This window comes from Clytia hemisphaerica, unplaced genomic scaffold, assembly GCF_902728285.1.
Source record: "Clytia hemisphaerica strain Z4C2 unplaced genomic scaffold, Clytia hemisphaerica genome assembly, whole genome shotgun sequence".
Lineage (NCBI taxonomy): Eukaryota > Metazoa > Cnidaria > Hydrozoa > Leptothecata > Clytiidae > Clytia > Clytia hemisphaerica.
In genome coordinates, this window is record NW_027103573.1 from 1,205,358 (window position 1) to 1,217,423 (window position 12,066).

The 12,066-nt window shown below is 35.2% G+C and overlaps 1 protein-coding gene across 1 annotated transcript; it reads right to left on the reverse strand.

The window, feature by feature from the left end:
• Positions 1–8,100: 8,100 nt before the first annotated feature.
• Positions 8,101–11,918, reverse strand: LOC136801182 (uncharacterized). Its single transcript, XM_067057819.1, has 6 exons — positions 11,857–11,918; positions 11,610–11,663; positions 10,535–10,649; positions 9,924–10,078; positions 9,182–9,383; positions 8,101–8,411 (listed from the first exon to the last, which is right to left on the reverse strand). The coding sequence occupies exons 1-6, from the start codon at positions 11,857–11,859 to the stop codon at positions 8,173–8,175; spliced, it is 768 nt and encodes a 255-aa protein (XP_066913920.1). The 5' UTR covers positions 11,860–11,918; the 3' UTR covers positions 8,101–8,172.
• Between the last annotated feature and the right edge of the window lie 148 nt (positions 11,919–12,066).

A 12,066-nucleotide genomic window follows, 5' to 3' on the forward strand; every position in this document is an offset into this window, starting at 1 on the left:
CTTTCCTTTAAAATCTCCAAAAAACCTCATTTCTGGTGATTTTCTCCACTAAATTTCCATACGAAAACAGCTAATAACTTGGGATGTAGCCAAAGAGAAAATTTTCCGAGAAAATCTAAACTAGCAATTAGCTGTCGCTATGAATGCCCCGCCGATAGCAGATATTAGCCCAGAGGAACTTAGCCATGAAGAGAGCAAGGGAATCATAATCAGACTATAGATTGGTGAAGTGAGTCTTCATAAAAAGTGCTCAATGTTACTAGAGCTGTTTAAAGCTAAGAAACACGAGCCGATGCGGTTAAAATTTTCTCAGTAAGATCCATACATAACGAAAGTGTCAATCAAAAAAAAAACATGTTAAATCTACACTTTCTGATGCAAAGTGACCTAAAACCAAAGATTTCGCAACATGAACTAGAATGGTATCAAAGTTGATTTTCTATTCAATCACCAGATAAAAAAACACTTTTGAAAACCCAAACATAAGAATGTGTACTGTGAAACTGAAAGTGCTTCCCTCCCATAAAGAATACATAATGCAGATTAAAGCAGGCGAATTCCATGAAATTGAATACAATTTCAGTCATTTGATTTGATATTTAAAAAGTAAGTAACTTTGGACTGGTGGGATACTGTAGATATAATTTATTTGTATCATAAAGGTTACTGAAAACTATCTGAAAAAATTTAACAATCTTTATACGTGTTTCTGCAAAAAGTTTTTAGTTAGAAAAAAATTTCTTCGTGGTTACTAAAGATAAGAATTTGCTCTAAAGATATGCTCTCAAAATTGGCAGTTGAATCAGATACTTTTAATAAAGGTATTAATTTTCAGGGATTAAAAATTTCCCCGATTTGCCTTTGTTCTTATTTACGAAAGACTATAATCAAAATAAAATCCTAAGAAAATCTGAAAAGGTGCCTTCAGCGAAAATTAGTCACCATGAAAATATTAAAACATCATCTAATCCGCCACTGTACACAATTTTTTCTATTGCTGTAATCCACTTCCACTTCCCTGGCAAGCAAGAAAGCGGAGATTCTTCAACAAAATGACTGTTAATACATAAAAATACCAAAACTTATTTCATCGCTTTTTGAAAATTACTTAACGTGGGAAAACACGAAAATAATTCCTTATTGCAAAAAGCTTAAATTTTGTGGATAGTGGATGCCCAATCGTGAGTATAAATTAATGGTAGAATAAATTATTATGCGAAATTAATCAATGTGAATTGCCAAATTTAAATAATGCAAATTATGTGGGGCCTAATTAATTAAAATCCTGCATTAATTTGTCCTCGCATAGATTCATACTCTTAAGGTAATTCCTGCAAAATATAAATTGATCCAATTAAAGTAGTGCCAAAGTTTGTATTTCAACAAGTGTGTTTGTTTCACTCCTATAAAAACAGATTCATCTTGTCTTCAATCCATACCACCGTCAACATGGTTAAAAACTTTTCACTTCACAGGTAGGTACAACATTGTGTTTGTATTTTACTTGACGTCTGGTTCTAAAAAGTCAAAAAATTTGTTCGGTTTTGATTTGAGCAAAGTATGCTCCTGCATTCAACATCAACACAATACAGTGTGCAGTGGTGGTATTAGTAGAGATAGTGTTCGAATCTGTTCATAATATGAGGCTGAAAATCTTCGGCGTACATACTTATCGAAGTACCCTTCTGACACAGCAGTGACATAAACAGCATTTTCAAAGTTTGCTAAAGTTTCAATTCAATATTGGCGTAAAGAATTATTTACAAAATAGCATCAAATACTCCATAATCCATTGTTTTTCAGCTTTTTTTCTGATTCTGTTTACATTTTTCTGCTCGCTGCTCCCCATGCTCAACCATTTTTTGCTGTATACACTGTGCTGCAAATGTCCACAAGAATGAATCAGTTCATGTTAGTCATAGTATAATCTCATTGGCATGTCTCGCTCACTAAACCTTCTGTAAGCTACTCAATTTTGATACCAGTTTTTGGCACGTTTTGGCGCAAGGCTTACTCTTTGAAAAATTACTTTGGCGCATATGCAATATCATCCATATAGGGTATACTCTGTGGGTTTTGTCTTCCCACCAAAAATTTCAATTTAATTTCCTTCAAAATGATATAGGTAAACAATATGAATTAACGGTAAATTTCCCTTTTGTCTATGCCTTTATAATATCAGTAGTGTTTCGGTAGAGCAGCGCATAACACTGTGTGTAAGACACTACTCTACTGTCTGTCATTACATTGAAGATGTCCATCATCCATTCTGACAATCGTATAAGGTTTGATCGAATATCAGTAGTTTGATAGTGATTCATTCAGTAGCAAACAATATCCCTCAAGTAACTCCAGTTGAGCAACTACGTTAAAAAGATATTAACCAAGCAAAAATGTTGTGTGCTGTTTGGTTTGTTGTTTGTGAAAGCTTAGCTGCGTGGACTGGCAGTGCAGACGGAACTTTCGATTTCTCGCTTTCACAAATGCTCTGTGTAAAATGCACGAAAGTTAAAAAAAATATCACGAAAAAAATCTGACGAAACATGAATCTGAATATTTTTCTGGCGAGCAGGTCCGCTACGTGAAGCAACAAAAGCCCCTGCGGGGCAATAAAGAAATTATTTGTCATTAACTTAAAAAGAGTTGAAACAATAAAATGATTTCCACAAGGAGATTAGGCTTTTTTGTGAAAAGTATATGAATAGCGTCGTTATGACGTTTTATTAAGGTCCATGCCACACTTATTCCTTAATTACTCATGATGTAATTACTTAAATTAATTTTTTCAAAAGCGGTTTGTTCTTAAACATGTCACAAAGAAGCGAAAACATAAGGTTTTATCTTCAAATTCTGAAATTGATTTTTCACTACAGGGTGTCCCTAATAAAAGTATCGAGTTTGAACATGCGATTGAGTAAAAAAGTTTGTGTGTGTTATCGCTAAAATATAAGAACGTTCTCCATCACATAGGCTCATTACAAAAGGTAGTTACAACGTATAAATTAATCAATAAAAAGAGGGAGAGCTTAAAATACAATTTTGTGAATACACACTTAAAACTTTCTACTCAATCGCATGTTCAAACTCGATACTTTTATTAGGGACACCCTGTATGACCAGAGCCAGAAATAGTTTTCAGAAATAAAGGACGACTTTCTTTTATCTGAAAGATCATAAAAAGTAACGAAAACGGGCTAGATACTTGGGTGTAAAGTTTCGCTGACTCAGCTAATAAATGTCGTATCATTGATCTGAAAGCCCGCATATCTCGAGGAAAAAAAGAAATATGCAGATAAGGATATCCGCAGATAATTATCACGACGGAACTACTAAATTGTAATTGACTGATTTAGATTGAAAAAAAGCTAAATATAAAAAGCTTGATATTGTCGACTCACTGTGAGAGGACATTCATTTCTTTGCAAATACATGCACACGTAAGCAAAAAAAAGAGAATAATGCTTTATCATGTTATGCAATAAGTGTGTATTTTTAATCTCGCCAAATTTTAATCATTACGTAACTCTACTTATCAATTTCGATTAGATATAAATATACTATTGTAGCTAAGCAACACAACTTTTATTTTTCCCTACACGTTCCTTGGTCTCACACGACATACACTTATCATACTTTTTTCCAAAAACAGGTATGAGAGTTAATATATTATATTTTCTTTACAGGGGACAAAGGGGTCTGGAGTTGTATTAATAGCGTTGTTAATCCCGAACTAAAATCACATGCTACAACTTTACCAAACGTTATCGAATCTGCATATGCTAAATCCATGTTGTCCAAATACAAAAGTGCAAGGAAAAATTACAACATGTCTCTATTTTCTCAAGCTAAAATTTTCATTAAATTTCGACTCTATGATTTTTGATTGAGACCGTCATATTTATTTGCCCGATATTTGCGATGTTAACTTTTTTTTGGTTTATGCAAATAAATGGATAGAAATAGAAATCCGAAAAACACACAAAAATGTCCGAGAAAAAAAATTTGGCACCATTATTTTGATTCCCCTACCCTTTAACTTTCCAAAAATGTATAACAAGTGCTTTGACTAAAAAAGTCGCACGATTTTACAAATTTCTCCCATGATTTTGCTCATCCAACCATAGTATAAAAAAGCCGCGGCTGGAATGACAACATCTAAATTTCTGTTGTTCTATCTCTGTCATATTTGATGACTATCTGTTCATCAAGAAGTCAGTAATAGGGGGGGCGTACGGGGTCTGCGATTTCCGAAATACCAAAAAATTTTGCCAAAATTTCCGAATTCCGTAAAAAAAGGCTTGCAGTTGCACTGCCGATACCAATTTTCTGGGCATTTTCCTTTTTTTGACAAATTTTTTATCAAATTTGACTTTTCATGTGTAAATTCCGAAAAAGGAGGATAAAAACCTTATAATACCGAAATTTCGAAGCAAAATTTCATGGATTTCCGATACCGAAACAATTTTAGAATTCCGAAATACCGAAGGAATTTTGCCCGATTTCCGAAATTCCGAAGAAAAAAGGGTCGATTTCTGTAATTCCAAAATACCGTACCCCCCCCAGTAATGTAGCATCTTTAATGTTAAATTTTATTGGTTTGTGGTTAATACTTACTTATCAGTGCGTTTTAGACATTGATGATATGCCCTTGATAATACACTTGTGTTATAAAATCATTGTAAAGGAAAGATCAACAATGAGAAATTTAAATAAGCACAAAATGGCTGGGCCGAAAGAACTCAAAAATTAATAAAGTGCCTCGAATGCCTTCACAATATTTTAGTGAAATCGTTTTAGAAATCAATGAAAAAGTACATCAAGATAAAAATGCTGTGAAAATTTCAAGCCAGCACTTTCAAAATTTATCATTCAAACTGACGACAGGAAAGTTGTCATCTTGAATATAGTTCTTATAATTTCAATTTTGGCGAAAAACTGTTGTTTCCACAAAATACCCTTTACATATATGTCCAAAATTAGTTCAAGTGTTCTATTGGGTACAGATTCAAAGATATCTAGCAATAAAAAAACTTTTTGTGAAGGAGAATAGGAGAAGAATTTCAAAAACTATCTACCAATAATAAACTGAGCATCTTGATGTTCTTATAAAGCTCGGAGACAGAGATGGAACAGCAATTAACTGAAAAGACAATGCGGTACACATTCCAGCCGCGGCTTTCTTATACTATGATCCAACTCAATAACTCAATTGATATGATTTTTACTTTACTGATAAACGATTCCATACTCAACTGATATGATTTTTATTTTTACCAATATGATTTTCGAATTACGATATTGCTCTCGATATTCTAATAACGTGAATTCGTCCGAGGATTTTATGCGGTTTTATGTGATTTATGCGATTTTATGTGATTTTATACGATCTTGAGTTATCACCCAGCTGGCACACAACCTTGTTTTAACGTTTAAATAACGTTATTTGGACGTTATGAATATCTAATGGACGTTGTTTTGACGTTGTGTGCCGGCTGGGCATGTTCTTCATCAGACTTATGATCTTATCTCGATTATATCACGAAAACTCTCGGTTTTAACTGAGATTTAAACTGAGATACTCTAAATATACATTAACACCCCTGTCTCACAGCCCCGGTGAAACTTTTTCTTACAGCGGGGATAAAATTTTCTATTGAAAGCACAATTGAAAGCACAATGGGAATAAAAATTATATTGTTCTCGAACTTAAAATATCCAGTGGGGATGGGTTTGGAGTGCAATTTTTTACATTTAATTTTGAATGGGGGAAGGAATCAAAGTCAATTCCCCTGTGGGGATGAAATTGTAGGATATTCTCTCCACCGGGGACGAGATCTTGGCCGAATCTTCCAGCAGGGTTCGGGTCCGAGTGGGTCTGTGACACAGGGATGTATATTATATTATATGACAAAATACATTATCTAAATACGTTATTCTTGTCTATATCTAAAGGTTCATATGAACAACAGCCATTACGACTAATGATAATTCAATTTATTACTCAGTTAAATCATACCGAGCTTTATAAAAAATATTTTTCACAATAATTGCATTTACACGATAGTTTACTAACGTTCCGCACTAGGAAATACCAATGGCTCAACAAATATGAATCGTCTCTAATTACTTTCCTATCAATTTTCGATCAATATTGTTTGTGAACAGAAAGAAAAGCCAAGAAAATTACATTTCTGTCTCAGTGTAAGAATGAATTCATCTGATCAAGATGATACTTCTAATTTAGTACCATTTAAGAATCAGATTTTCTAAAACTACAATCAAGGTCATTATTTGAGAAAAAAGGGAAATTCACCAGGGTGTTTAGAAACCACAATCGATTTGTAAGTGCTCTAAAGTAGGTTTGAAGGGTAGAGTTCTAACTCTGAGTTTTAACGCTAGACTTAAGACTTACAACCTTAGGATCTGAGATCCAAAAGTTCAAAAATAATCCAATGAGAATATAGCCAAGTCTGCCAACCCCTCCCAAATTGAAATATTCGATTAGATTAAAGAGATAGCCCAAAATCAACTTTCTCACCGGAACTTTAAATCTTGAAAAACGTTAAATAACCGAAATTCTCAAGACCATGATTGTGAAAGTTGACTCATGCAAAAAGTTGTCAAAATTTCTCATCCCGGTGAAAATCAAGGAAATTTTTACCACCTCATTTAAAATTTGAAAGATGATTATGTACCCCAGTGATTTTCAGATTTTTAAATTCCCATCCCACTGAGTGCTCAACACCCAGCTGGGAGACAGAGATGGGATTTCATTGATGATGTTCTAAGATCGAAGAATCTTACCTTACCGCCTTACCAGGTCGAGCTTGTTCGGCTTGCGATGACAAGTTCTCTCCACTGTTGCCGATGCTCCTTTGAGCAGTTGTACGATGTAGGTTTTTTGGTCTGCCCCGTAGTCTTATTCCATGAAGGAGTTCCCAAAGTATTACCTCGGACGATAGTTCGTTTTTGCTTCACCAGCAGTGGCCTGCAAAGCGGAGACAGTGTTCATTGATTGTTGATGTAACGCGAGGTATCCCCGGAAGTATCTTACCATAAAGCTCAACATTGGTAAGATGACCTATTCATACTCTCATCATTCTTGTATAAGCCCCATCAATCTTTCTTTCCGGTGTAGAAGTTAATGTCCAGGATATTGAGCCGTAGACAAGAACTGCAATTCTACATTGGCTCTAAAGAAATCTCTTTTCAGATTGTTTGGTAAGGTTAATTTCCAGACTTTGGTGGCACAAAACCACTATTCAATTGGGATTCTACTGAAAGTTACAGTCTTTTTTGTATTCACTGCAGATTATATTGAGACAGACTTTAGTTTATTTTTTCAAAGCATATGATTTTAAATCTCTTTTCAGATTGTTTGGTAAGGTTAATTTTCAGACTTTGGTCAATTAAGTCATCAAAGTAGCCTAGGCTTTTCTGAGGAGACTATCTATATCTTGCATAATAATTATAGCACAGTTATTGAAGAAATTGATTCTTTCCTCTTCATTTTCAGATCTTTTTTGAATTTTCTCTTTTTGATGATATTCCAGTCCTGTTTATCTTTCAACAAGCACAAAACCACTATTCAATTGGAATTCTACTGAAAGTTACAGTCTTTTTTGTATCCACTGCAGATTATATTGAGACAGACTTTAGTTTATTTTTTCAAAGCATATGATTTTAAATAGACAGCGCTGGATTCGAATTTCTGCCTCACAGGTCGAACCCGCCCTGCATGTATCATATTATATTAAAATACAGGACGGAACCAACAAGAATTTATTTTCTAATTAATTTTCTGTTTTGGCAATTCTGGGTCTCTGATTTTGGTTCGAGTTAGGAAGTTGTTGCGTTGGGGGTTTTAAAGTTTTTCAAATAAGGCGGCAGAATTTTGCCGCCTTATTTGAAAAGACTCGAAATAAAACCACAATACACTTGAATTAAAGTCTCGTTAAGGCGAGTTCGAGTTAAAGATTTACAGTATAATAGTCGTATATTTTTAAAGAATCAAAAGTTACAGAGGTCCCAAGCAGTACAGTAGTGTTTTTCAGAAATCGTAAGTTAAATAAATTAGTAGTAATTAGCAACATCATTCAGATCATTCGTCAATGTTGTTTTTTCTTTCGCAAAGTTTTTTTAAACTACATAAAGACATCATTTCTGTTAAATTTATCTACATTTGTAATCACAGCATTTGACTTGGGCGAACTTGTGGTTATAATTACAATTCCAATAGCCTCCATGCACATTGAGTGGGCATTTCAAACCATATGTACAAAACTTGGTGGTGAAATGACAATCAGCAACTAGCCGGGATGGTTGACACGACATCAAAGCCATGGTAGATTGTGGATCACAGGCTGTGAATTCACGGAGAACGGCTCTCTTGCTTTCGTCTTGCATATGGTCTGAGTAGGAAAGAGAAGATGATTTTGATTCTGCACGGAAGAAGTTACTCTTAGGTTTCAAATAAACGGGCACTCTGCTTGCTAATTTTTCGAAAATTTGCCAACCCCTCCTCCCCGGACCTTAGAGAAAAATAAGGGGCCTTTTGGGTTTTCAGAAGTAAAATTTCCATCCCCCCCGGCAATTAGGTCCTCCCCGTTTATTAAAATCTCGAAAACTTTCAAACCACTCCCCCGTTTATTTGGAACCTGAGAGTAGCCGGGGAATTCATTTATCGGTAAGAAAGGGCTTTGGCAGAGGTTCTACGCGATTAAACAACAACATGAGGGGTCAAAGACTTTTCAATACCACTGATTTTTGTTACACCTTAAAATGTTATTTCTGCAACAATTTTAGTCATATAAAAAAACACTGAAGAATCTCAGGAGTTTTGTAAAAAGCTTTTTCGCCTTAAAATGGGCAACTTTAAATTTGTTTGATTCGTCTGCTCGTAGCAGACTACTTGCTAGCAAACAGAGACCATAAGCATAACCGTTTTTTTTAAAGAACATCCAAATAAATTTATGAAGCCTTCGCATGCTCTTAACTTTTTGGGTTTTAAGCTTAAAAATGTTCTTAGCATGTTCTTAATTTCACCGTTTTGTGACCATTTTTACCTATTGTTCTAAAAATTCACGAAGCCTTAAAATATTCTTAACTTGTTCTTAACATTTTGGCCATCGAAGCCTTATTTTCTTATATAGTTTGCTCTTATAAAAAAACGTGTACTCACCGATGGCGAGTTCGAGAGCTCGTTTGCTGTGTGTCTCAACATTCTCCTCCACGTCCGCTCCACAAACCATTGTGACGTCATCGCACTCCTCCTTTGCGATCTTCATTTGTTCTTCATTCAGCACTCCGTTGCAGTGTCGTGGAAGGTAATAATAATCGCTACGTGATCCGCGTCTGGGAAGTTTGTTACCGCAACCGCCAAGCTGAGAAAGAGACGAAATATAAAGGAATTGAGAAATGAAACAAAAAAAGAAACCATAAGACACGCATTTTCTTCTTGTATTGGTGGGGTGGAGCATGTTGCATTGCGCCAACGCGAAAGAAACTTCTCGTGCCCCCAAGCCTTAATAGCTTAAAATTTCTCAGAGAAAAGGGGCGCCAGGGTTCCGTTCTTTATAATCTGAGTGAACGTTCAATCAACTTCTCATCAATTAAGTTTCAAAGTAATGCAGAAATTAATTGACTAAACAAGTCAATCCTTTGATACATCTTTAGTAAGAAAGTGTATATTAAAAGAAGCTTCTTGTTAATTTTTCTAAAATTTATTTGTGGATGGTTCTCTGTTCTCCGAAACGTATACAAATAAATTTTAGAAAATGAACAAGAAGAGCTTCTGTTAATAAACACTCGAAATGGAATTAATTGGAGGAAATAGAATAAGAAATCAGCAATTTGTGAGATTTAATTGAGATTTATGAAAAAATTCCCCTCCCGCGGCACTGTGGCACTGACAGGTAGCTTACGTTGAGAGCAGATTCGATGTCTTTTTCAGAAGGTTCGTCCATGGTTCGATGATGGACCAAACATACAGAAACTTTCTTCGGTCCAAATTCTTTGAGAAGGTCGATCTCCAATCCCATTTTGTCGTAAACAATGTGTTTGACGGCTTTCAATTCACCTGGAAAATATGGAAGATTAAGAATTTAAAATATAATACACAGTCACCTCAACAAAACTCTCCTCCTATAGCCTCTTAGGAACAATTTATAACGGGTCAATAGAATCTTCGTGGTAAGATGCTATCAGAATAAAGTACTCAAAAATAAAATACGTCGGTCAACCTCGTCCCCGTGTATTCCAGGCTTTATTTACGTTATACTTATTGACGCCAGAGAATATCTAGCGCTATCAATAAGCAGAAAAAAGCTGATAATACGCAGGGAACGAGGTTGTACGTCGGCTACACAGAAAACCTACAGATTTGGGGATATTGGCCAGGAAAATGCGATCTGGATGGCTTTGGTCTACAAAAGATTTTCCCTGCTGGAAAGCCTTCCAACACACGCTTGCAATACTACTGAAAGAAATTTCGCCATAGAAAAAAAAATAAGCAAAAGAGAAGAGAGAAGCTCACCGTTTCGGTGTGAAGGGACCTCTGTGATGACAGCTTTTCCATATTTGGTATCCTTGATCTCAATGGATTCCACAAATGGTAGAGATCCTTTCTCTTCTATCTTCAAATTGCATTTCTAAAACAAAAATTCTTGATATGTAAAAGTCAAGATTACGTCATTTTTATAACGGAAACACCCGAAAAAACTGGAATTTGACCCCTGTGTTGCTAGTTTTAGTAACACTCAAATTCTGGTGTTTTCGGGTGTTTCCGATGGGAAAATTACATATGACATACTCTTAGGTGCCAAATAAACGGCCCCCCTGCTTGTTAATTTTTCGATTTTTTTCCAACCCCCCCCCCGGACGTTATTAGGACCCCCCGTTTATTAATTATTGAAAAAATTCCCAGCTCCAAAAAGGAAAGTTTCTTGTTTTACTCTAAAAAGCCTAAATTTTCTAAAGTCCATTTTCCAAACCCCCGGTAATTAGGTCCCCCCCCGTTTATTTGATTTGAAAAATTTTTCCAACCCCCCCCCCCGTTTATTTGGCACCTAAGAGTATACGCATATCAAGAATATCTTGATATTTTTCTGATGCAGCTACGGGAAGCACCACTTGATTCGTTCGTACCAAGAAGAAAGATGAAAACCTTCTCAAAACGTTCCCAGCAACAAAACACATGGAGGCAGAGATAGAGCTCGATTTAGGTTTAGCACAGTAAATGCTTCTTTTATTTTTGACTGCTGTATAGACTTTCTAGGACCTGATGTACTCATACGAGCGAGGACAGACTTTCTATCCCTTGGCATAATACATCTTTGGAGCTGAGTTTATCTGATATTCCGATAGCGCTTTGTCGACCGCACACTAAAGTTCTAAGTAGCAGGTCAATATATCAAAATTATGTTAAAATTTTCCCAATCCTCAGAGCAGAGTGTTGTGTCGTAGCGAAGTTGTTCATGTGGTACAAGATAAAACTTCTGTAAAAAAGGAAAGTTAGAGAGAGAGTAAAGTAGGAAAGAGAAGTTTCTTTGCTACATTGAAGCGTGTTGATGGGTCGAAAAAAAGGTGAGAAAAGTTGATTTTAAACATACCTTCGATTGAGCTGGTGCGACGACCAAAACAATTGCCACAAAAATGATAGAAAACTGAAAAGTAGAAAAATCTTATCATCTCATGAAATCGTTGCTCGGTCACTGTTTTAAAAAACAAGTGATACTAAAAACTCTCTTTGTTCTAAATAAGAATTAACTGAAAAAAATCAAAAGTGGTGAAATAGTAGCCGTGAAACTTCAAATTCTTAGAAAATTCCTAGATTATTATAGCTCGAAATTGTCTTACCATATCTTATGAGATGTTCTCTGGAAGGCCTCTAACTTAAAAATGAGCTCAAATAAAAGAAAGTCAAATTTCGATGTTCATGAATTTTGAATATTTATTCATTGTTTGAGGAAATGGAACACTTTGATTTCTTTGTGAAACTTTGTTTGCAACAATACGTTTCAATGAATATTACCTTTTTTGCCCCTTTCTCACACCTATAGGATAAAA

Coding starts and splice junctions, on each gene's coding strand:
- LOC136801182 (XM_067057819.1), bottom strand. Junction 10,650..11,609: donor TCGCACCAGCTCAATCGAAG/GTATGTTTAAAA, acceptor TTTTTGTTTTAG/AAATGCAATTTGAAGATAGA. Junction 10,079..10,534: donor GGTCCCTTCACACCGAAACG/GTGAGCTTCTCT, acceptor CATATTTTCCAG/GTGAATTGAAAGCCGTCAAA.